At 40.3% G+C, this 26,926-nt stretch overlaps 1 protein-coding gene across 6 annotated transcripts; it reads left to right on the plus strand.

The window, feature by feature from the left end:
* Positions 1–473: 473 nt before the first annotated feature.
* Positions 474–26,706, plus strand: Trim40 (tripartite motif containing 40). Of its 6 annotated transcripts, XM_058580664.1 has the most exons (7): positions 474–8,125; positions 8,755–9,281; positions 21,384–21,479; positions 21,813–21,912; positions 21,987–22,196; positions 22,502–22,764; positions 23,572–26,706. In XM_058580664.1, the coding sequence occupies exons 2-5, from the start codon at positions 8,937–8,939 to the stop codon at positions 21,995–21,997; spliced, it is 552 nt and encodes a 183-aa protein (XP_058436647.1). In that variant the 5' UTR covers positions 474–8,125; positions 8,755–8,936; the 3' UTR covers positions 21,998–22,196; positions 22,502–22,764; positions 23,572–26,706. The 6 variants fall into 6 exon arrangements, with proteins under 6 accessions (XP_058436647.1, XP_058436643.1, XP_058436645.1 ...); XM_058580660.1 differs by having other exon boundaries at positions 21,813–22,196; XM_058580662.1 differs by having other exon boundaries at positions 21,813–22,196; positions 22,502–22,742.
* The last annotated feature ends 220 nt before the right edge of the window (positions 26,707–26,926 follow it).

The following is a 26,926-nucleotide window of genomic DNA, read 5'->3' on the forward strand; positions in this document are numbered from 1 at the left end:
AGAATTTGTGGAGGCTAGTTTTCAGAGACTGTTCCTCTGTTGTAGGAAATCAAATGTAAATCTTCCCAGAGTCACTTACAGTACTTGTTTTTGGTGACTACTCTCAGTGGCCACTGGGGATTGCCTTCCAGGGTTCTGGGCTTCGGTTTCCTCATTTGTAGGTTGGGGATCACTACTCTGTGAGCGATTCAAGGCGCGCAGACCCAGGTGAGGCGCTGGCAACCCGAAGTCCGCCGGGTTAGAGAAGCCAGAAGGAGCGCGGAGACCAGAGAGAACCGACTGGCGGTGAGAGGACAGTCCAGCATCCTGGCTGCGGGCTATGCTGCCGCGACAGGCTTTGTGAGCCTAGAGGCGGCACAGGAAGTCTCTCCCTTTGAAGGCCGGACAAGGAGTGAGGCAGCTCTGGTGACAGTTGTTGGACATTAGGGTGGTTGGGGCAAAGCTGTTGGTGAGCACGCTCGGGAACGAACTGGGCGCCCGTCCCCACACCCGAATGGCTGAAGGTGTTTTAAAAAGCCTATTTGAAAAATAAACAATCTGGGAGTAATCTTGATTATATTTCCCCAGTTGAGGGGGTTCATTTTTGTTCTGCTTTTGTTTTTTAATCCTAAAGCACATATTCGCTTATGAATGCTACGAAGCTGCGGGCCCGGAGATGCGTGTTGGTGGAGGTTTTCTGCAAACTGCATTGTGCAGCCCTTGCCTCTGGAATTCGGAAGCCGCTGCAAAGACAGAAACTAAAAATTGCTTGAGCTCTGGAAGCTGCAGCCTCTGGCGACTGTTAGAGCTTTCAGTAGGGACTCATAGATAGATCCATGGGCGGCAACTCTGCTTCTCACCTTCAAGACCTCATCTGCCAAGATATCTGTCTTTTTCCGTTTAGACTCTCTTAAGGACTTCCTGATGGAAAACCGCCAAGGCTGGAAGCCTTCCAGGAGCACAACCTTACAGCTTGAAAACTCAGGGCGGGGTTCAATCCAGGTTCGTGCAGCTTGAGGCTCGCAGTGTAGGACCTCTTCAAGAAAAAAAAAATATACAACATCAGACTAAATTAGGAATCAAAGTAAATATTAGCTTAGCATGCAAAAAGCAGTGTCAATAAATTATACAATTTAAAAAACAGACAAATACCGCAACCAAAAAAAATCCTGATAAATATTTCTAATAGTTGCCTGAACAACTGCTATATTTTCAGTTTTCTACTATTTGATTAACTCTTAATTTGATAACAGTTTGAAATGTGTTTTCTTGGTTCAGAATAATTTGGTATCTCTTCTAAATGTGGTTAATTTAAAAAAATTTTAAGTTACTATTGAAAATTTAGAAAAGTTGATTTTTATTTCACAATCATTGATAATCGCATGTCAATTTTTAATGCACTCATTTGGAAGGCTGCCAATTCTAAGAGTTTCTTTTATGATCCTAAGATTTTTTTCAAGACATTTCAAGTTTCCTTTGGTAGTGACTCACTCTATAAATTGCTTATGGTCATTGACTTGTTCATTGCTAAATCCTTCTGGTAAAGTCCTTCTGGTAAATATCTGTGTAGATATTTTATGCCAAATCTACAAAAAATTTAAAATTTCTATGTGTTTATACAGTTTGTTCCTCTCATCAATAGATTACAAAAATCTAGGCATCAATTCTACTTAAAATTAATCTTTTCTCTCCAGTAAATTACTGGTTTTGGTTGGAAATGAAAAATAATTGTTACAATTTACTTTTCTTTCTTTCTTTCTTTCTTTCTTTCTTTCTTTCTTTCTTTCTTTCTTTCTTTCTTTCTTTCTTTCTTTCTTTTTTATACTGGTAATTTTACCAATTATCCCCAGCCCTTTTTATTTTTCATTTTGAGGCAGGGTCTCACTAAATTGCTAGGGCCTCACTAAGTTGCTGAGGTTGGCTTTGAGCCCACCATCCTCCTTCCTCAGCATCCCAAGTTGCTGGAATTACAGGCGAGCACCAGTGTTCCCAGCTCTTACAGTTCACTTTATTTTGGTGGGGGTGGGGGAGTAGGGGATTGAACTCAAGGGCACCCAACCACTGAGCCATCCCCAATTCTATTTTGTATTTTATTTAGAGACAGGGTCTCACTAAGTTGCTTAGTGCTTCGCTTTTGCTGAGCCTGACTTTGAACTCGCAATCCTCCTGTCTTAGCCTCCCAAACTGCTGGGATAACAGGTGTGGGCCACTGCGCCCATCTACAATTCACTTTTTTGATGTTAGAATAACTTCTGTTGAATTTATATAGAAGGCTGGGATATAGCTCAGTGGCACAGCGTTGTCCTGGTGTGCTCAAGATCCAGCACTGCAAAAAAAAAATTAGATTTTTGTAGAAATATGTAAAAAACAGTTTTATCTCATGACAAATGTACAATTGTATGTGTTGCATCGTAAATATACTCCTAAAGATGAGAGCTTCCATTTTGATTAGACATTGATGAGACTGAATCCTACATTTAGAATTTTCTGGTATTGGAAGGATTTATTGGCTCTGCTGCCACAGACTTCTGGTGCTTCATGTCTTAAGACACGTTCTTATGGTGACAATTCCTCTGACCTTGCACTTTAGTCTTTGCTGTCAAGTGAGTAATCTCAGCAGGTGGCAGAAGTATTCCTGGAAGCCATTTCTAAACTTAGCAATAACCTGATGAAACACAGAGGTATTTATAAGCCACATGTCTTAGTACACTCAAACCATGTAAGTCTAACTCAATTTCCCTTTTGCTGGATCCCCAAATGCCCACTGATACAAGGACAGAGGAAAGTTGGAATGGAAAAAGAAATGCTAACTGCAGTTAAATATACATTACTTTTGCAAATCTACAAAATAGTGTGACCATGTGAATACATTGCCACAGCCCATCCTGGGGCCTTGGAAATAGCCAGGGCAAGTGATGAACTTCATGGTACTTGTTTCTCTGCACACCCAATTACTTGAATCAGAATTGTATTTGAAGTTTCCTCTGCTGAAGTCTTACTTCAGGCTGACTCTCATAGCCTTATCGAACATCACTCTCTGCACTTGCTTACGCCTTTTGATTTTTCTCAATGCCTCAGTAAGTTTGGAATTTGCAGCTCATAAATTCCCATATTATAAGGAAGTGTCTAATTGTGTAGCCTCATCATTTTGTTGAAATAAGTGTGTCTAACTTAATGCCTACAGTAAGTCAACCACTTGTATACATTCCACTCAGGGTAGATTCATCCCTCTCCACAACTTCTATAAGCAAAATGTCCATACTGGTCCATCTGGCTGTTCTTGGGAGCAGATGTTTTGTAAGATTCTTTCTCAACCTGTGGATGATGAACTGCCTCAATACATTTCAGGTTAATTGGGGGTTTGTTTACTTGTTTTTTTTTCTTGGTGAAAATATTTGAAATCTGTAATTTCTCGTATGTTAATTTTTTTTTTTTTTTTTTGGATAACAGGGATTGAACTCAGGGCCACTCGACCATTGAGCACACTCCCAGCCCTATTTTGTATTTTATTTAGAGATAGAGTCTTACTGAGTTGCTTAGGGCCTCTCTGTTGCTGAAGTTGGCTGTGAACTCTGTATCCTCCTGCCTCAGCCTCCCAAGCCGCTGGATTACAGGTGTGGTCCACCACACTTATGTTGTTTCTTACTCAAGTAGTTGTGTATATTATATCAACTGACAGTTTCCTGGAGATTTAAGGGAGAGGTGGTACTGAGTTCCAGGTTAGAGGATGGCTTTCATCAAAGGACAAAATTGCAGAGCAGATAACTTAAGATTTTGTATTAGGCATTTACATTCTTCACCATTCTTTGACATTTCTCCCACATGACATTTCTCATTGGCAAACTGTCCCCAGTCCCCTTGCCTTCTGCTGCCCTGTAGGTTCTGCCTTTCTCCTGGCTCCCTCTTCCTCTTATACAATTTTATGTTCTTTCTCTCCTACTTCCACCCCCGCCCCGTCTACATATTTTATGACTAATTTTACACAGCCAGATATTTTTCTTTTTCTTTTATTTTTTTGTGCATTACAATTATACATAATAGTGGAATCTGTTGTTACATATTTGAATATGCACAAAATATAACAATATAATTTGGTCAATTTCATTTCCAGTGCCTCCCTTATCTTCTTCTTCTCCCTCCCCTTGTCCCCTTCTTCTACTCTACTGGTCTCTCTGAGATTCCCCCATCATTTTTTCTTCTCCAGCTTCCACATATGAGAGAAAACATAAGACTCTTGACTTTCTGAGTTTGACTAATTTTGCTTAAGATAATGCTTTCAAGTTCCACCTATTTTCCTGCAAATGCAATAATTTCATTTTTCTTTATGGCTGAGTAAAACTCCATTGTGTATATGTTCCACATTCTTTACCCATCATCTGTTGATGGACAACTGGGCTGGTCCCATAACTTGGCTATTATAAATTGTGCAGCTATACACATGGGTATGCATGTGTTACTATAGTGTGCTGACTTTTAATTATATTGTGTCATTTGGTAATTCTTAGTCTTTTGAGGAACCTCCATATTGATTTCCACGGTGGTTGTACTAATTTAATTTACAATCTCACCAACAGTGTAAAACTATTCCTTTTCCCCCACATCCTTTCCAGTGTTTATTATATTTTTCTCTGAGTAATTACACTGCCAATTTTAAGCCACCATCTTTAAAAGAAATATCCTAGTGCTCTCAAGTCATGGCAGCAGCAGTCTACCTTCCAGAGGTGAAAGGAAGAAGTCATGTTCCATCTTGAGAGACAGTGCCACTTACTTTGCACCCAGAGTCAGCTACCAAAAGCACTCAGCTGAAGCACCCTCTCTATTCCTGTTCTGGGCAGAGTGGCAGGTTAAAATCCAGGTAGGAATAATTTAGAAGGTACATTGAACTTGAAGTGGTGATGGGACATCCAAGGATGTGCAGGAATTTAAACTCAAGGAGATCAAGACAAGGAAAAAAGAATCTGAATGGCATTGAGGCTCAGGTGGGAAAAGACAGAGTGGTGGCATGAACCCGGGGCCTCTGCCTTGGAAGTTCATTTAGCTACACCTCATGGCACAAGGTTGGAGTAGTCTACCTTTTACGGATGCTTAGAGGGGTGAGGTGAGAGGGAACCAATAGCCAAGGAAAAGAGAATTACAAGGAGGGGACTACTTGAACTAAGGTCTCAGAATCATAAGTTTGGATGTAAATTGAGAAAATATCACTGAAATTCAAGTTTAGGATTGTCAATCTAAATTTTAAAAATCATATTTTCTCCCAAATACTGATATTTATTTGGGAATAGCACTGCAATGGGATTGTGCATGCCAGCAAACTATGGGTGTATTCAAGGAGGTTGAGACAAGGGGAAGTTTTTGAAGTTTTCAAAAATGAAGATTACATCAGATATTTTGAAACATTGTTTCTTGGCCATAATGGCAAATAACTTGAGTAACATCAGTTCAAGGTTAAATAAACAATTGCTTGGTAGATGTCCTTGTAGAAGTACTTTTTGTGAAAGCTTGGGGTCTGGCAGAGTCTTCTGTGAATTATTATCAGGTAATTGTGTGTAAAAACCCTTACTTCATAAATTTCCAGCCTTACTTACAATTTTTTTCTTAAGCTAATATTACTCAGGGGTCTGGGGGTATAGCTCTGTTGGTACAGCATAGGCATAAAGCTGTTCATTCCCTAACACCACACACATGCACACACACACACACATACAAACACACATACACACACACATACACAAGCTAGTATTTTACACATATATAGTTTGTTTACACATACACAAGCTAGTATTACTAAATAGTGGGTTCCTGCCTTTAAGTTGCTCAATAAACCTGTAGGAAAAACAAGTACCTAAATAACTATAGTAAAAGTTACTATATGATCAATAGTCCACATTGGCATAAAATGCTATTTTTCTTCATCTATGTGGCCATATATCCACTTATCCAGTCTTTCTATCCATCTATCCATTCACCCACTCATTTATCAAGGGCAAGGAAAGGTGTGGAGAGAGATGATACTTTGTGGCAAGGAAGCCATGGGTCTGGGATAACGGATATCCGAATATGAATCTCAGGTCTAGATTTACCCCACTGTGACCTTGGACAGTTATTTCATTTTTCTATATTTTGTTTCCTACATTATCCCATGAGATTGTGCAGAAATGTCCAATGCAGGAGGGTCAAGGACTAGAGGTTAAAGAACAGGTGTGGCAGTGAGTAGCTTACAGAGAGAGCAGCAGGACAAGGTTGATGCCTAGATTTGTGATTTCAAGTGCTGAAATCTGAATTCCAACGAAGTGCAGAGAGTAGTCACAGGGTAGGTGGCAAAAGGGAAGGTCATTAGACGTGGGCAGGTCAAGGAACTGAGGGACTTCAGTGTTGGATGTCCATTTACATAGTCTTGTACTTAGGATAATGGAAAGACATGGGGTAAGGAAAAACCTGTGATCCTTGTACCCAAGTCCTCAATGAATTAAGGGAGACAGGTGTGTGAAGGGTAGCAAAGAAGAGCCAGAGTAGACAACCAGAGATCTTTCAGACAGATATTCTTACTCTGAGTCTGAGAAATAATGGTCAGGAGGTGGGGGTGTGGAGTGAGGAAGCTACCCACCCCACCTGTGACCTTGAAATTTTAGGGAGTCATCTCCTTTGAGAAGAAAGCCAAGGAACTATGACTTGAGAAAGTGACTTTTTGGTATCAACCTAAAAGAAAATCTGTTTAAACATTTGGGCACCAAATATGTGGATTTATTTTTCTCACACCAACTAATTTTACAATTCTCTGACATAACTGAATGTCCTTAATTCTGACACTATCGGTGGTTAATACAGATACCACAGGTTAAGAGCTTGTCCCAGAAGACTGCCTCTTGCTTCAGATGCACATCATAAGTAGTGGGTCCCCAGGTTACCCACACTTATGGCTGACTTGGCTACAAATTGGAATTCTCCATGAGTCCATCCTTAAGTTTAACAATTTGCTATAATCGTGCACAGAACTCAGAAACACACTTTAATTGCTATTACTGATTTGGTGCAAAGAAGTCACGAACAGCCAGATGAAGAGGTACATAGGGTAAGCTCCAGAAGGGAAGTGAGCACAGGATTTTGTGTCCCGCTGAGTTGTATCCCCACTGAGTTTGGTGAGCACCATTTTCCCAGCATGTGATGCATTTACCATCCTGGAAGTTCTCTGAACCCTTTTGTTGAGACTTTCATGAATATTCCAATATGTAAGTATAATTGACCAAATTATTGGCCATTGGTGATTACTCAGTTCCCAGGACCCTCTCTTCTTTCTCGAGGTAGGAGGTAGAGCTATAAGTTCCAACTCTCTAACCATAATTGGCTTTTCTAGTAACTGGCCCCATATTTTAAGAGCCACCTCTTTGGCATAAAATCAGGTTTGGTTGAAAGGGTCCTATTGTGAATAGCAAAATATACACCAGTCACTTCTATCACTCAGGAAACTACAAGGGTTTGAGGTGTTGTCTTCCAGAACCAGGGATGAAGACCAAAAGTATACTTATCTTATTATAATACCACACAACTCCACATAGCAATCGGTGGCAAAGTAGGATTGAAGGAGGGGGCTATAGATTGAGGTTTTCAAATAAGAATCTTAGATCATTAAAAGCCTCAAGCCGCGATCCTTATTACTGGCACCAGCTGGTGTCTCTCCCAATGTCAATGCTGACATCAGCCTGACTAGAAGGTTACTGGAGGACAGTGGGGTGGGCAACTGATGTTCCAGCATCATCCAGCAGTAAGTGTCAAGGTCTCATGACACCTGGATCCTACAGTGCCATAAGCTGGGATTCTGGTGGCCTCCATTCTGAGTTGACTGTCAGTTTCTGTAATATTTGCATTAAAAGCACCAAGACTTTCCTCTTTCCCGTGAGCAAACAAGCCACACCCTGCAACAACTAAAGTCCACCTGTTCTTCCAGTTACCCTAGGTCACGGGGACTTTCATTTCCCTGGTAATTCAGTGTTTCTAAGATTGGGTGAGTTGATCCACCTCTCCCCCAGTTTCACTGACCCATGAGCATATATAATTGGCCTGATTTAAGAAGGAACCATTCACCCGGCCGGCCTTCTCCCCAGATCTGGAGCCTGAGAAAATGACCTGAAATCAAAAAGGAGAAATTGAGGTAGGATTATAAAAGAGCTTTTGTGGGGAAGGAAGTTAGGCAAGATGAGAGTGAACACACCATATTTAAGGGAAGTGGTGTGGCAGAGACTTCCTTTGGGTCATCTTTGGAGATAATTTGAAAAGAAAGAAAAAGATGGCTTCAAACATTACACAAGTCTCTCTTCTGCTTTCTGTCCCGTTTTCTTTCTCTTTCTCTTTTATGTGGCATCTATAACCGTGGAAAAGATGCTAGTTAGGAAAATGACTTGCTGACAACATGCTGCTATAAATGGTTGGCTGTATCAATGGCAGTACATTACTGTGGGCGAGAACAGTTTGAACTCCTGCCGAATCCTGGCAACCAACAGCAAATCAAAGAAGACTTTCAACTTATAAATTATGGTGGTTCTGTTTCTGGCCATGACAATGACATCCTGGTCATTTAATTTTGAACTGTATAAATATTCACAGAAAGCTCTCAAGAGAAAATGCGGGCGGGGGGGAGAGAAATAAAAGAGTTTTTGAATCACCTGCTTCTTAGAGTTGTATGGAAATAGTGATTTCAAGTGTCGCAGATATAGGGAAACCACAGGATGCATAGCAAAGCTAATGAGGTATTTCTGAAACTCATTCAGAATCATGGTTTAGGTGGCCAGAACTGTCTCCTTTGATGGAAAGGGGGCAACTGCCTGAAGTTGGAGCCTGAGCTGTGTCCTTTGGGTCTGTCCAGGGCTGCCTCCTTCCAGCTGAGCCCTCTCATCTAGGGCTATCAAGTGTGGCAGGATTCTTCAGAAGACCCAGTGGGAGGCTGGTGGGACAGGTTGGAGACCATGGTCTCCTTACAAGAGGACAGACAGGAGGAGGCTGTCTGCCCCATCTGCCAAGAACACCTGAAGGAGGCTGTGAGCACCGACTGCAAACACCTCTTCTGTCGTGTGTGCCTGGCCCAGCACATGGAGAAGGCCTTGGCCTCTGGGGCTCTCTGCTGTCCCCTCTGCCGGAAGCCCTATTCTGAGAGGGTACTGGGGGAAGGCTACATCTGCCACAAGCACCAGAAGAGGTTTCAGAGGTTCTGTGAGAAGAGCAAATGTCTACTGTGCGTGGAATGCCTGGAGTCCCTTGAACACCAGTCTCATTCTGAGCCGACCATTGAAAATGCCATCAGTCACTACAAGGTAAGGCTGAGCACCCCTGCCATGGCTCCCTGAGCTATTTGCTTCTGTGTGTGGCACCTTACATAGAGGATCAATAACTGACACCTTTGTTCCCTCTGCTTCATTCTATTTTATATCTTTGTCTTTGCTTTTCCGTGTATATTTTGCTGCTGATGTTGGACTTTCAAGCTTTAATGTGAGGCTGTCTTAAAGGTGATACTGTCCCTGTAATGGCAGATTTCCAGGAAGCCTGAGCCACTCTTAGCGTGCTCATCTGTAGAATGAAGTTGTACCAGATAATGTAAAGCCTGTTCAGTACTAAGATTATATACTCCCTAGTTGATAGTACTAGAAACTTGGCTAGAAGTGAAATCAAGTTTTACCTATGCTAGCAATTATCCTGCAAGTATACTGAAACTTGGATATTAATATATGATTCTCTCTTTTTCTTCCCCCTTTGTCTTTTCTTCACTTTCTCCTTCTCATCATGATTATTTTTATTTTACTTAATGTTTTATCATAAAAATTTCAACCTCTTGGTATTAAATTCAGACAACACCAAAAGGTATACCATCAAAATTCAAAATCATTTTTCCTGCCTACCCCCATTGTCAGTCCTAGAGGTAATCATTGTTAGATTTTTGTGTATACTTCCAGAAAACTGTATGTACAAATGCACTCTTGAAAACACACACACACATACACACGATTTTTTTTCCTGTAGCTTGTCTTTATCATCCAAAAAAATATTTTGGACATTTTCCCATTTTTCCCATCAGTACATCCAGATCTTCTGAATTCTTTTCAACAATTGTATGGTATTCATTTTTTGAATGTAACATAAATAGACAAACATTGTGCTATTTTCAAGTTATTATTTTGTTTTGAGGTTGTATACAATGTTGTAATGAATATTTTTCAATGTATATTTTGGATAACTTAGAATACCCAAGATATATTTTGGTGAAAGTGTATAGGAATCTAATTATTTTTTCTAAGTTACAATTTTTCCTATCACCATTTATTAAATATTGCATATAGTTCTCCCACTGATTTGAATGCCAACTTTGTAATATGCCATAAATGTATATTTACTTACATATGTTCTTGATCCTATTCTGTTTTATTATTCTCTATATTCCTGTTTGTATGCAAAACCATTTTACATATTGTAAATTTGTTCTTTACTTTTAAATGTTTATGCATGCATTATAAATTACAAATATGTATAACATTACAACATAATCCAAAATAAATAGTGATATAGAAAATTTTTATGATAAATAAAACTATGGTTTTAAAGCCATTTTCTGGAAAACCAAAAATGACAACTTTAATATCATACCAAACATAAGTAATACCAATTCAAATTAAAGAAACATATGCTAGTACCAGTTTCTGATAATAAAAATGGCTTAAGTCCTACTACATGTTCAATTCAGGACAGGTATTTGTAGAAACAAAAGAATATTAAAATCATTTATTTTATAATTAGGCCATGAAGGAAAGAATAATAAGCAGCAGAGTTCTTTTATACCATAAAATTACTTACGCTCTCTTATTCAGCTAGAAAACTAGCTTGAGAGGTGCTACGACATTTCATTAATAATTTCTCTACAGAAAATAATTGTTTTACATCTAGAGCACATTAAAAAAAATTTTCTCCTAAATCTTTTTGTTGTTGTTGTTCTTTTGAGTCTTAATCACTAAGAGTTCAAGGTATTTGGTAAAACTCTGATTTCTTAGAGGGCTTGGTGAGTGAATTAAAACCAAGCAATATGTTTATATTCTGAAAATGTTCTTAAATTCATAAAACATTGCTTGACTGGTGGAGCTAGATTTCCCCTACAGGTATCATGACATTTGAAGAATACATGTTATAAAATTTCCTACCAATTTTGTCATGTTCTTTCCTTGTTAGACACTGTGCTTCCTTTTCCATTTTCTCCCTTTGTGGTCCGGCTCCTCTCTTTTCTCTGCTGTCTCAATACTTCTTGCCAGGCTCCATCTTCTTCCCATGCATTGGTCCCTGCCTCCCTTCCTTCCTTCCTCCTTTCTCTCTCTTTCTCATTTTTCAGTGCTAGGGATGGAACCCAGGGCCTTGGGCATGCTAAACAAGCATTCCACTGCTGATTTTTACCAACAGCCCTGTGTTGGTATTTTCTTGCCAGATATTTAAGTCACCTGATTTAGAATGTTGATGAAGAACGGGCATTTTTGTGTAGGTGCTAATTTACTAGAGAAACCTGTGTTACCATCTGGAATATGAAAATTGAACAATTCTCTCTTCTTAATGATTGTCTAAGTTTTGCTCATAGTTGGCATCATGTTCTTAAAACAGGTTCCTGTTGTTCCAGGGTACTCTGTTGTTGACACATTCCCATTCTCTCCTTCAATCCTTACCCAAGATACTTCAACCCAAGATACTTCTTCAATCCAGGAAGTCCACCCTTCAACTCCTGTTTGCTTAGGAACCAATAAATATTCCATATAGTTCTCCCACTGATTTGAATGCCAACTTTGTAATATGCCATAAATGTATATTTACTTCATGTGGTTGGCAAAGTTAAATGGTCTCCATTTAATTTCTATCCTCTGCTAATCTGTGCATTAATCTCTTTAAGAATAAGTATACTATTGCCTGGCAGATACAAACTATATTTTTATTGTTGGTACTAGGGATTGAATCTGGGGTGCTTAACCACCAAGTCACATCCTCAGACCAATTTTATTTTTCATTGAGACAAGGTCTTGCAAAATTGTGTAAAGCCTCTCTAAATTGCTAAGGCTGGCCTGGAACCCGAGATCCTCCCATCTCAGCCTCTGGAATCACTGGGATTATAGGCAAGTTATAAACTTTAAATAACTGAAACTGCATGATGGCCATCATGGGAATCAAAACCTTTCCCTCCCACTTTCCACCTTGTAATATATTTAAATGTCAGATAGATCTTCAATTTCTCTTATTTTTCAGAATTTTTGTGGATATTCATATGTTTATTTTGTCAATTCCTCTAGAATTATTTTTACCAACCTTTGCCTCACCCCAATCCAGGTAGTATTTGTATACCATGAGTATCTTTCTATTGAAATGATGAAGACTGAGTTTTCAAAGTCTTCTTGATTTTTGGAGACTATTGTAATGATATAAAATGAGAAAAAAGTTATTCCAGCTTGGGAGTGACTATAGAAAAGAGAGAAATAGCTCAGAAAGTTGAAGAGGCAAAGAGCTCTGCACCTTCCAGGTATGGTGTCCTCAGGAGTGTGGGGAGGAGCTTCCCACTGGCTAATGAGCCACAGGCACGAGAGGGAGAAATCTACTCATCTACTAAATGATTTACCCAGGTTTGCACTTTGTATAGAATATCATGCTAGCTGTTGTAGGAAGTACCAGATGATTCATGATCATTGTCTTCAAATTCATGTTTAAACAGTAATAGGAATTGCAGAACAAATAAATGCCAACAATATTTATTCACTTAAGGAAAACACAGTGAGTTCTTTCTGAATTTATGTATGATGAGGTATGAGCCTTCACTTAGGAAAACAGACAAATAAGAAATGAAACAAACTACATGATTTTGTGATCTAGGAGGAAAACAAACAAGACCCTGAGATGGAGAATAACACATGACTATGTTAGTGTGGTCTGACGGGGTCTCTTAGGGGAGATGACATTGAAGTTAAGGCCTAGAGGAAGAAAAATGGACCAGTGCAAAGCTGAGGGAAAGGGAATATATGCAGAGACCCAAGTCTGGAAGGTCTCATTATATTTAAAGAATTTATAATCAGAGTTTGAATTGTTAGGATTTATTGATAGGTGAAAATTGGGGTGAGGAAAAAAATCAAAGAATCAAAGATGACCTCATGAGTTTCTGGTTTGAGAAACCAAAGGGATGATGTGACAGATAAGGAATGGGGAGAACAGGTTTGAATGAAATATCAAGAGTTTCATTTGGGACAAGTTGAGTCCAAGTTGAGACACACCATAGTAGCGATCTTAGATATGTAATTGGATATCAACTCTTTATCTCCAAAGAGAGTCTGGGGTTATATTCTCAGAATCTAGAGCAGGAATGAAGGTGATATTTACTTATTTGTTATGGTACTGGAACTTTAACCCAGGGGCATGCTACCACTGAGTTATATCCTGGTTCTTTTTTTTTTTTTTTTGGATACTGAGGCTTGAACCCAGGGGTGCGCTCAACAACTGGGCCACATCCCCAGCCCTTTTTAATATTTTATTTAGAGACAGGGTCTCGCTGAGGTGCTAAGTGCCTTGCTAAGTTGCTGAGGCTGGCTTTGAACTCACAATCCTCCTGCCTCAGCCTCCTGAGCCACTGGGATTACAGGCATACACCACCATGCCCAGCTCCCCAGTTCCTTTTATTTTGTGTTTTGAGACAGGGTTTCACTAAGTTGCTGAGGGTCTTCTAAGTTGCCGAGGCTGGCTTTGAACTTGCAAACCACTTACCTCAGGCTTGCAAATTGCTGGGATTATAGGTGTGTACCACTGCACCTGGCTTGAATATGATATTTACATCTGAGGGAATTGATGTAATATCCTTAGAAGGGAATCTTGAGAGAAAATCAGTTTCAGGGAAGGTCATGGGAAAGGTGATCACTAGGATGTAGGAGAGAGGAGGGCCCAGAAAAGGAGACAGGATGAGTCACGGAAGGACAGGAGGAAAACAGAAAATCGTGTCCCAGTGCTGAGAGAAGAGCTTTTTAAGATATGATGTAGATTGCATTGAAAGAGACCCAGGGGCCCTTTAGATAGTGGCAGAGAAGAGAAGCCTGGGCTGGGAGAAAGGGCACTTCTTCCACTTCTTCTGTAGGGGACAAAAGAAGCTGTCTCTAAGTATAAGTAGTTTTTAAGTTTTAGAGACAGTTTGGGTGTTCTGGTTTTTATTTCCTCAATAATATAAGAAGCAGTGTGGCAGAGGTGGGGATGCAAAAGGTGTGAAAAGAGAGGATAGTTTGGGTGATATAATTCAGGCAAGTGAACTATGAGAGAACCTGCACAGAGTTGGCTGGCTGGCTGGAACACCCGTCTGCAGTTTGAAACAAGTGATCTAAGATGTTCCAAGAGGCTGCTTGAGGACAGACAGCTGAGGAAAAGGTGATATACAATTTATCCAAGGATAAGGAGGTTCCTGAAAAGTAGAGAGAGGAAGAGCAAGACAGTTGAGTCTATTTCCGTAGAAGTTATGATGGTGGGCCCTGTGTGCACCTGTTAATGTTTACAGAACGGGTTTGGTTTGGTTTGGTCAGTACTAGGGATTGAACTCTGGGGCGGCTTACCACTGAGCTATATCCCCAGCCCATTTTTAATTTTTGAGACAGGCTCTTACTAAGTTGTTAAGGCTGTCTTCAAACTTGCCATCCTCCTGCCTCAGCCTCCAGAGTCTCTGGGACTACAGGTGTGTACCACCATGCCTGGCATAAATTATATCCTTTGAAAAAGAATTATGCTGTATTCCAGAAAGGCTGAAAACTCTGTAATGCCACTAAGTCTTCTTTGTATACCTGTTTCCTTACTGACTGACCAATGATGGTGTCTAGCACTTTCATGTATTTTGTTGGTTTAATAAGTGTGAAACATTGACTTCAGTTGTTTTACTTGATTTCTACATGCTGGGGGCAGGGGGGAAGTTGGTGAGATTATTTTATCTATGAAGAGTCACTTTCTACATTTCCCCATAGAATCAGGACATAAATTCTGTATCATCACCTCATAGTACTTAATCTTTTGAAAAATAAACTGTATTAGTTATGTTTAGCTTACATTTTTTATTTTATTCTTTCTTTTCTTTTTTTCTTGTATTTTGGGGGCAAAAAATTTAGAAATTTTATATTTAAAATCACTTCTATTCTTTATAGAAATAAAATCTCCTTATCTTAAATACTCAGAAATTTGTCTAATATGATTATGCTGCTCTTTTATCTTTAAAGATTTATTAATTTTAAGCTTATTTAATATACTGTATAGTGTGATGGATAAATCCATGTTAATTTTTAAAATTCTTGTATCCAGTCATCTGCAAACATTTCTATAATAGTGAGTCCTTTCCACATTTATGTGTTATTTCTGATTTGACATAAAGTAAGTTCTTATAACAATGTAATGGAAAATTTTCACTCTTCTACATTGATTATTATTTTTGTACTAATGTTATTATTACATAGTTTTGATATGTTTGGTCTCATGGTTTACTTTTAAATCTAGAAGTATCTTTGCCATTGAAAAATTTTTTGAGACTTGATAATCTTGTTGACTCTCCTTTCAGAAGAATGTTCTTATATCACCTTTGTAAGTTTTTTGCTTTTGTTTTCTTTGAGATGGGGTTCTCATTATGCTGTCCAGGCTGGTCTTAAACTTGGCACTCAAGCATTCTTTTTGCCTCACCTCCCAAGTAGTTGAGACTATAGGTGTATGCCACCATATCTGGCTGTTTCTTTGTTTTTTAGAGTGCTCCCTGGGATTTTCATGGTCATTGCATTAAATTTCTTGATTACTTTAAGACTCGTGACTTTTGAGGGTTTATTTACTTTTCTTGACAAGTAGCAGGAAGTATCACCAAGTGTTTTTCTGTTCTGAATTGGAAATCAAATTGTCTTTGACTTGAGGTGCCCTTATTCTATTGAAGTTAGCTATATCTATATTTTATAATGTTGGCTTTTTTTTTTTGGTCTTATAGATTCAAATGAGAGTCTTTGCTGAGCTCCTATATTTTACTCATAAACCCTTTATGTCTATTTCCTGACCTTTTCTAGAGCATGATGACGTGGATGATATTATTCTGTAGAAGCATGCATTTTGAAAGTTAGTTGTGGGGTTTTTTGTTGTTATTTAATATATTGGGGATGGGTGCTTTTTGTCTGTCAACTGAATTTTCTTTTATACACGTTATTAGTTGAGTTGTTTGAGAACAAATTTCAGTGTTGCTAGGTTTTCATATTCCATCACTGCTTAACACCCTCGTTTTTACTGTGAAATCATAGTTTATCTGACAGCTTATAGGATCACAAACTTAAAAAAATATTCATTCAAGAAAAGACAGGCATTAAACTATTCACTATATTCCAATATGTCTGAGCCATTTTCTAGCCATTCAGCTCTAGCTCCAATCTTCATCATTTCATTCATTTATCTTTCTTGCTGTTATCTCTGCTTTCTTTTCTCATTACACAGTACCAGTAAGTTGACCTTAAGTCCTTTATTAAATTTTAAACTGCCAGAAGATAATAGTAAAGAGTATTTTTGGTAGGTAAATTGCTAGAAGCCACCAGTGAAATGTGCATGAACCCAATTGGCATGGAAGCCATTGGATAAGAAAGTCTGGTATCTGGGAACTCCAGGATTCTGGTTTGAGATTGCCTGATACTTGTGACTTTCTATTCAGCTCTGTCACAGGTTCTGCATGGCACCGGAGATGAGTGACCCTGCTGGAGCCACGTAGCCACACAACCTCTCAGAGATGGGTGTGGCTTGCCAAGAGGCCAATCAACCTATTGACTGCAAGCCATCGCGAAGCAAGACTCCACAAGCTGAAACCTTATCCCTGCCTTTGATGTACTCTCTCTTAAATAAAGAACCTGAGCCATTTTCTAGTCATTCAGTGCTAGCTCCAACTGGGACTGGAGGACCTCTCCGGAGCTCCCCTTTTTTGAATCCACTTTCTGGCTCAGGCTCTTATTTCTTTACTAATTATTCCAGACTTTCTTTTTCTCAGGTAGTTCATCACCTTCTGAGCAGGAAACTATCCTGGCAGGATGCTGGCTGCCGAGGGGTAGTAAATGTTTGTAGAAATTTGCTTTTTAAACTCAAACAAGTGGCTAATTTATATGACATACTCTCATTGAATATTATTTTACTGCAAAAATGGATGAAAACATACTTTTTGAAACAGAGAACTCCACCTTGCCCATTTTGAGTATTGTAAATGATACATCTATATAACCTGCAATCTTCCATCATTTCATGCATTTATCTTTATTGCTGTTATCTCTGCTTTCTTTTCTCATTTACACAGTGCCAGTAAGTTGACTTTAAACCCTTCATTAAATTTTAAACTGCCAGAAGATAAGACTCTGACTTTTAAAACTGAACTTGGAAAATGGGTTCTGACCATCAGAAAAAGACAGTATTTCTGGCAAGAGGAAATAAGAGATAAACCATAATGAGGTGGGGCTTCACGGGTGTGTTCAGAAAGCCCCAAGCAATCCTGTTGGCCAGTGCAGAGGGTGTGCAGGAAGGAGAGAGAGAGAGAGAGAGAGAGAGAGAGAGAGAGAAACTGGAAATGTAAATTGGAGTCCTGTCACAGAGAGAAGAGCCTTAGAGGCTGGGTGGAGTTTGGGCTTATCTTGTCAAAGAGGAGCAGTTTGAAGGGAAGAGAAGCACAGATAAAAAGTGAAATGTAGGATGGGTTATGGCTCAGTGGCAGAGTGCTTGCCTTGCACATGTGAGGCACTGGGTTCAATCCTTCACACCACATAAAAATGAATAAATGAAATAAAGATATTGCATCTATCTATAACTAAAAAATATTTTTAAAAAAGTAAGTAAAATGTGACAGAAGGGCAGGCAGAACAGTGGGTACAATGACAGAATTACGAAGGCCAAGGGGAAAGGGTTGTAGAAGAGGCCCAGGAAGGGCTGACTAGTCTGAATTCTCCAAATGATTTTTTGAGTTACTAGCAGGACAGGAAATACTTAGCTGAATTGGAAATATGAGATTAACTGTTAGAAAAAAAGATTTGGTTTCAGAATTATGACTCATCATAATCTGAAGTTAAGGACATAATCTAAGATGGGAAGGGTTAAGGAACCAACCTCCCATCAGGGTTCTTTTTATAGGATTTTGAAATGCAGAAACAGAGAAGGCACAAGGCTGGGAAGGACAGGGTGGGACAAGAGAGGGAAATGCCATCCACAAAAAAAGAGAGCTGAGAAGAAGTCTTCTCACTTCATCATGGAGATCACAGGTCACCCTGGAGAGAGGAGCTTCAAGAGAAGGATGAAAAACCAAGGCAGATGGCCACGGAATGTAAGGCCATCAGGATGGACAATGGCGAGGACAGACTGACTGCTCATAGACATTTGACTGTGAGGGCAGAAGTGAGCAGACTGAAGGGCAAAGGCTGTTTGTGATTTTTAAGACCTGAACATTTGTGCTCACACAAGCAATTCCACAGCCCTTCTCAGCCTGTCACCTTCCCCTGCAAGGCCAGTGAGTGACAGTGACACTCAGTTATTGCCTTAAGTTTTAAAATTTTGCCTCTGCTGGGAAATGCCTGCAGGAAGTACCCAGTGACAGGTTTGCCAGAATGCTCTAGCTGACCTCTTACCTGGGTTATGGGTTCAAGACTCATCCCACAGAAAAACCTATGTCTGAGAGACAGTGTTGGGGAGAAAGAAAGGCTTTGTTCAGTGGCCGAAGAATGGTGAAGAAGGAGCTTAGCTCATGAATCAGCTACTCAACTCCAGAAGGCTGAGGGGTTACAGATATAGGATAGGAATAATGAGGGAGAGGGATAGACTAATACAGAGGAGGAGTATTCATGTATTTTCTGGGAATAGGTGAAGATCTTCCAGGTTCTCAGTGCCACTTCATTTCACTCTTCACGTTATTTGGTGTTTCCAGTCATGGAGGCTGGTAGATGTCTTTTAGTCTTGAAGCAGGCAGAAAGAGATAGTAGGCCAGTCTAGGTCAAGTTAACAATTATGATAGGCCCCATGTGAGCACTTGTAAATATTGCTAGGACATTTTGTATTGTATTATATTGTATTGAATTATTTTTATCATATTGTATTTTATTTCATTTTCTCAGTATTAGGGATTGGATCCAGGGGTGCTTTATAACTGAACTATATAGTCCTAGCCTTTTTGAGACAGGTCTTGCTAAATTGCTGAAGCTGGCCTTGAATTTACAATCCTCCTGTTTCAGCCTCCTGAGTAGCTGGGATTACAGGTGTGTGCCACCAAACCTCAATCCAATCTGTCATTTCTCTATTAATTTTGTCCATGTGTTGTTATTAAACAGAAATGTTTAATCTTGATGTGATCAAATTAAACATTTTCCCCATCGTTTGTGCTTTGGGGTGTTTGTTTATGGCATTATTTCCCTACCCCTCAGTTCACAACTTTATATGTGAATATTATTTTTTATTAACTTTACACTTTCACCTTTCATACTGCAGTTTTTTAGATAGGGACTTGGTTTTATTTCTTTGTTATCACAAGCCAGTTTTCCCAGGACCATCTTCTATAGCTTCTGTTCCTCCTCCTGCTAATATATGCACTGTTCTTTCTTTTTAAAATTCCTGTATGAATATGGTCTGTCCCTGAGCTCTCTCTTCTCTTTCATTTTTTTAAATTTCTTTTTGCACCAGTACTGTTTTATTACTATAGTTGCAAATAATTTTTCTTTTTTAAATTTGGTAGGGCAAATGCATTCTGTACTAATTGAACAAGGGATTATGAGAAGAATGTTTTCAGAGTCTTCAGTTGACAATCCCCCCTTCCTCCAGTTCAATACTCACCTCTATTGATATCTATACCGGTTTTGTTTACTTTTGCTTTTCTCGTGGGTTATAAAAAACCTACAAGCAATTTGGGAAGGGGATACTGGGGATTAAACTCAGAGACACTTGGTCACTGAGTCATATCACCAGCCCAATTTTGTATTTAGAGACAGGGTCTCACTGAGTTGCTTAGCACCTTGCTTTTGCTGAGGCTGACTTTGAACTAGTGCTCCTCCTGCCTCAGCCTTCTGTGCTACTGAGATTATAGGAGTGCACCACTACTTCCTGGCTAAACGCATTTTTTTTTTTGGAGAGACTTAAATCATATCTGGGTGTGGTGATACACGCCTGCAGTCCTGGCAACTCAGGAGGTTGAGGCAGGAGGATCTCAAGTTTGAGTTCTGCCTGGGCAATTTAGAGAGACACTGTCTCAAAATAAAAAATAAAAGGTCTGGGAATGTAGCTCAGCAGTCATATACCCCTGGGTTTAATCCCCAATACTAAAAAATTAAAAAAAAAAGAAAACTCAAATCATTCATTATATCCATAGTTTCAGGGATACAGTGACCCATCTAGATTCTGATTTAAGATTGAAAGAGGGAGCACATGTCTGCCTAGGATATAGATTTGTACTTAATAAGTGGCTTTGCTATCCATCCTGGGGACAGGATGTGGTAGGAATAAGAAATGGTACCCGAGCTTTCCTTCTTCTCTTTAAGGCAATTCTCTCCAGCCTGGTTTCACTTGTTACTGTAAAATGGTAAGAAGCACCAGAAGACTAACTATGAGGAAAAGTTGGTCATGAGTACTAAGTTATAGTTAGATAGGAGAAAGAAGTTCTGGAATTCTGTTATACTGTAGGGTGACTGTAGATGATGATAGTGTACAGTGTTTCCCAAAAAAGCTAGAAGTAGTCAAGTGGAGTGACATATGCCTGTAATCCCAGCAACTTGGGAGGCTGAATAGAAGGATTGAAGTTCAATACCAGCTTCAGTAACTTATAGAGACGCTGTCTCAAAATAAAATATAAAAAGGATGGGGGATATGGCTCAGTGGTTAAGTGCCTGTGGGTTCAAAAAAAAAAAAAAAAAGCTAGAACAAAGGATTTTTAAATGTTATTATCACCAAAAATAAATCTTTGAGTATATAGTATGCTTACCCAGACTTGAACATTACACAATATTTATTGAAACATTGCATGGCACCCCATAAATATGTACAATTTTATGTATCAATTTAAAGTGAATATATATGTATATATACATGTATATGTATACATATACTATATACATATATAAAATTGTCATATGACTTTTATATTTGGAGAGAAGAGCACCCTAAACTCAAGTGGAAATGGTTCTATCACTATCTGTTATTTTGTGTGGATCTAGACTAAAAAAATTACTCATTACTTTTCTCCCATGATTTTTCTATTAAATAAACTCTCAAGTTCCTTGTTTCAAAGGTACCTACTATCTTTAGGCAGAACGCTACATTAGCCTGGTGCTGGGCAGGACCATACCTGCTGTGTGGGGTTCCCCCAGTGGGTACGCCCTTACCACTTGTCTGACGAGCAGTTGTGCCCCTCTCTTTAGGAACGACTCACCCGCCGGTTCAGGAAGCTCAGAAAGGACATTGGAGAACTTCAGCGGCTCAAGGCTCAGGAGGAGGAGAAGCTGCAGGCTCTGCAGGTGGGTTTCTCCAAATCCTAGGAGGGAGAGATTGTGTTGGAGAGTCCTCAGGCACCTCTCTTCCTGTTTTGGATGTCTGTCCCCTGAGCAGCCTGAAGGGGATGGAAGGTTGCTGAGGCTAAATACCTGGGTGTTGGGTTGGGCTTCAGGGTTGGCTAGTGGAGTGACCTGGGGCATGATAAGCCCTCTGACTTTCATGTGACTTATATTAACTGAAAATCAATCTTACTCTCTCTGGTGACAATCAAAAGAGACATCAAGTGAAAATTACTACACCAACCAAGGGCTCTGTCCCAAGAGCCCTAGGTGGGAAGTTTCCTTTCTTTTGGATAGTCTTTCTTTATGAGAAACACAGCTGCCTCTGTGATGCCTGTGACACAGGGAGGCTGTCCCACCAGGGGAAGAGGACTGAGGAATCAGCATTCTTACTCAGGTATTCAACTGTGGAGGGCCAGGAGGGAGCCATCTGACATTGAGTCTTAGGGAGTCCGTTTTCTGGAGTTTCAGGTAGACTGTAGAAACCACAAGTTGGAGGCTGAGCTGGTGAGTTAGCACCAAAACAAGGGACAACTGGATATTATCCCTCAACAGCAGCTGGAGGACACATCAGCAGAAGAGGCCAGAATCCTTGAGCTCTCCAAGGCAATAGCACAGATCAGCCTTCTGGTTGCTGATCTGGAGAGTACAGCCAAGGAGTTGGATGCCAATACACTGACGGTGTGTACCTGAGGCACATCCCCAACACTGGGATTCTCTCTGAATAGTATGCAGCCCACCTACAGCACCCCTCCAGGAGATGTAAAGGAAGTACTCACGTTGTACATAGGGGCAAGTAGTGGTGGTGTTTGTCCAAGTTCACACCCTGCTGCTTCAGCCTGGTAAGGTGTAGAAGGAGGGTATAATCCCCTGCAGCTTCCAAGGTGGCCCCCAGAGTGACCTTCAAGAGCAAGTTTGGAAGGGAATTTGGAGGTGTCAGGAACCTGAGACCTGATTGTGATTCTCACTCTCTTTCTCTCTTTTAGACTGCCAGTGACTTACTGAAAAGGTATGAGCCATCCCTTTTCTCTTCCCGCATGTACAGACTCATCACATAGAGGTGCACATGGACTTCATCATTTTTGCCTTCATGCTTCATGGCCAGTGGTGTCAAAGGAAAGCAGGGAGTTGAAATTCCAAACGTCAGCTGCTGTGTTCAGATGAAAGAAGATTTAAAGTCAGACAGCAAAAGTCATGCAAGAGAACTTTATTAGAAGTCAAAGTGAGGTGAAAATAAAGTAAAAGAAAAGTGAGGATAATGCTTTCCCCAATTTTATTATTGTTTTTTGTTTACCAGGAGAACTGGGGACCATGTTCTGTGCTCTTTGTAAATCAAGTGTTCAACTCTTCCTTCACATTGGGCAGTGGAGTTACTGACCTTAGTTGGTCCTCCCCGAAACTGCCATAGTGGCCTTCCTCTTTAGGGAAGGTTTCATCTACAAGTCAATCCTATGTTAATGTGAGCATTGGGGTCAATAGCTTGTCAGAAGTTACCTTAGTGCACCCACTAAAGGAATCTTCCTTCCCAGACAATTGGAGACACTTAAAGCCATAATTCTGAGTTTTATGTCAACATTAATGGACCCTGTAAGAGTTAGTTCCATTAATCCTTTTCTCTTGCCATGTTTCCCAATTAGCTCCTTTTGCTTGTTTATTTTCTACAAATCAACTATTACTCTTTGCTTTCTCTTCTACTTTGAAGTAGTTTAAAGAAGGACCCTAAAGACAGGTGCACTGGCACATGCCTGTAATCCCAGTGGCACGGGAGGCTGAAATAGGAGGATCAGGAGTCCAAAGCCAACCTCAGAAAAAGTGAGGTGCTAAGCAACTCAATGAGACCCTGTCTCTAAATAAAATACAAAATAGGGCTAGAAATATGACTCAATGGTTGACTGCCTCTGAGTTCAATCCCTGGTCCCAGGGGGGAAAAAACTTAAAGTAATTTAAAAAAACACCTGTGACCTTGCCTGCATTTCACTGCTCATTGCTAGTGACTACCTAACAGTGGAAGATTCTACAGAATATATGAATTTATCAAGGATTTCTTTGTTTCTAGGAGTACTCCAAATAATCTAGATGAACTCCTCTCTCTGCTTGCTCCAGCTGGTCCAGTGGCCAATTAATCTTCCTGGTGCATCATCAGGTCTGCCATCTCCAGAACACATACCTATTTCGTCATCCCTACAGCCGTGATCTGATGCCTGGATCTCTGACACTTGGACTCAATCTCCTTCCTGAATGAGGTTCATGCTATGGCTCTCACTGTGGAGGTCAGATCCATGATCTCCAGGACCACTTACATGATCTCCATTTTGCCTGTAAACCAATGGTATTAAAATAAGCACCCAGGTATCTGGGTGGCATGAGCTCACCAATGATGATGCCACGTTAGTACATGGATCCCAGCAGGTTTGTGGGAGGAATATTTCTTCTGAGCTTCAGTAGCACCTGTTCTTTGTACCATACAACTGTCATGGTAGACAGACTCCAGGGGGGATCCCCATGATTCTCACCTCTTGGTGTTCATGCCCTTGTGTGACTTCCTTCCCCTGAGTAGACTGGGAATCATTACTTGCTTCTCATCAATGAAAAATGGCAAAGATGGTGGAGTGTCACTCTAGTACTATGTTACTTGGCTTAGGATTCCTCCTTCCTAGCAGACTCAACTCTAGAAGCTCTACTTGCTGACCTGTTGAAGTGGGAGGATCTACCTTCTAACCAGTAGGAACAGGGACCCTTAGTCTCCCAGCTATAAGAAAATGAATTCTGCCAACATCTGAGTAAGACTGGAAGTAGATTCTTTTCCACTTGAGCTCCCAGATAAGAACCTGGTTCAGCTGACACCTTGATGACAGTCTTATGAGACCCTACACAGAACATTCTGTTAAGTTATGCCCAAATTTTTGACCCCCCCAAAAACTGAGACAATAAATATGGATTGTTTAAGGTAGTAAACTTATGGTAGTATTAATGGAAAATGGATAACTAATATAATTGTATATTAATTACTTATTCATGTATCTCACTTCTTTGGGTGAGCAAAGATATTACTCTATGTTCTCAATTGTTGGTGCCTGGCTCATAGTTGGTGCATAATAAAACTGTAAATGGAGGCATGAGTGAATTAATAGCATAACTTGATCCTCCATGTATGAAAGGAGTCATCAATTGCTTTTTTTATTTTTATTTTTAGTATTGGGGATTGAACCCAGGGATGTGCTACCATTGAGCTACTTCCCCAGCCCTTTTAATTTTTTATTTAGAGACAGGGTCTCACTGAGTTACTGAGACTGGCCTCAAACTTGCCATCTTCTTGCCTCAGACTCCCAAATCACTGGCATTACAGGTGTGTACCACCATACCCGCCATCAATTGACTTTTAACCAGTATTGTTTAAGCCTTTGCTGAGTCAATACTGTACTAGGCACTTAGGGATTTTTTTAAAAAAAGCCATGGCCTCAAGGAGGTGCCATGTTGTACTGCCAAGAGTGAAGACTTGGGTGTCAGAGTTGAGTTTAAGTCCCAGTGCTGAAACCTAATGCCTCTGTGGCCATTGACAAGTCACTTAGCCTCTCTGAACATCAGTACTACCCCCTTTAAAGTGTGGGTAATGGTACCTGTGGCCTGCAGTGGTTGTAAGAATTAAACTCCATTGTGCATGCTCAGTGTCTGCTGCAGTGTCTCCCACAGTGTAAAACATCAAGTATGTTACTTCCACTACTTTTTAAAAAATTCCACTTCCCCATCCAGAAGCTACAAGAGAGTGTGTAACTGGGTTAAATGAAGTGTCGTGGATGTTAAATGCTTGGGAATTGCAAGAGAGAAACAAGTGAAGCTGGATGAGTCAGGGCAGGTTTCATGGGGGAGGTGGGGCCTGGACAGGTTGGAGAGAAAGATGAAAATATTCCAGGTCAGGCTATCACTTGAATGAAAGTATAGAGGTAGAAAAAAGCCATGACACAACTGTAGACACATGAGGAAACTGACTGCTCATCTGGAATGCTCAGGAACTGGGGAGACCAGACCTCAAACAGGTGAGATGGATGAGAGCAAGATGTAGGGGGCCATCAAAAGCTTTTAAGTTGGGAGTGAAAAGGAAAGTGGTGTTTGCAGTAACTAGTCTGGATCCTTTGTGCAAGATGAACTGGGCAGCGAGTTGGGGATTCTAGAGAGGCCAGAGGAGAAAGAGCCTAGTGTAGATGTTCAGGAAAACAAGAGTGTAGTAACTTGGCAAGAAGGTGTTGATCTCAAGAAACCTAAGACCCCACATCTAAAAGCAAGATAGCAGCCAAGGAAAGAAGACCCCTGAAGTTGACAGCTAACAATCCCTGACTCCTCTAATGGGTTAATGTCACAGAGAGAACCTGTCCAGAAGTGGAGGAGTGGGAGGAGACTGAAACTAGAGGTCATTATGCTGCAGTTGCCTGCCAGGGCCTCTAGACCTCTTCCAATGGAACCATAGATGTTTGGGACAAGGGTGGGTATCTGGTCAGCAGATGGTTGGCTGATTGAGTCTATGGGTTGCCTGTTGAGAAGAACCTGTCAAAGAGGGACAATAGTGATTCACTGAAACCATCAGGTTCTCCTGGAAATTCAAAAGGGATCTTTGATAATAGTATCATTAGTTGGCAGGGAAACTACTGCAGACAGCAGCCAAGCTGCCATACAGCAGATATTGAGAGCAAGTGTTCATGACCCTGTTGCTGAGTGACTACAGAATGGTCTTGTCTCTACACTTCCTTGGACCTGAACCCTCCTTCCTACCAGTTCTTGGGCTTGTAATTGCATGATGACCATGAACACAAGCCTGGGAACCAAACCACCTGATTTCCAGTGCTTGAGCAGCTGCTCACTCTCAGCTGATGTGGGACAATACTCAGCCTCCACATCTCAGTTCTCTCTCATGCAAAATGGGATCTTACCAATAGTACCTACCTCATAGAGTTGATGTGATGATTAAATGAGTTAATATATTAAAATATTTATTATGGCATTTGGTCAAAGTGAGCTGTGTTTGTTCTTATTTATCAGCATTTTTCAAATTTCTAGTTCTTCCTATGGAAACTGGTACTGTTCTCCAATCCCCTAACCCTTGCAAGAGCTTCTGTGAAGACTTAATAATGGTGGAAAATCTCATTTTCCTTATTTTGATGTCTATTCTTATAATAAACTTTCCTGTTATCTGAACTAATTGGAGTGGGCCTCCTTTCTTTGCAAGAGAAAGGTCTGCTGTAATGCAAACTGTGAAAAAAAATTGGGGTAAACTTGCGGATGTCACAGTGTGTGACACTAGAGTATGGGTCTCTAGACTTTAGCACTTACTTCCTGGGGAGGGAACCCAGAGTCTGATTTCTGCAAGCAGAGCATGGAAGTTCATTGGGGTGCTTTATTGTAAGGTCACTGTTTTGGGA

Source organism: Marmota monax, unplaced genomic scaffold (genome assembly GCF_021218885.2).
Source record: "Marmota monax isolate L192 unplaced genomic scaffold, Marmota_monax_Labrador192_F-V1.1 WCK01_AAM20220418_F8-fsc00393, whole genome shotgun sequence".
NCBI lineage: Eukaryota > Metazoa > Chordata > Mammalia > Rodentia > Sciuridae > Marmota > Marmota monax.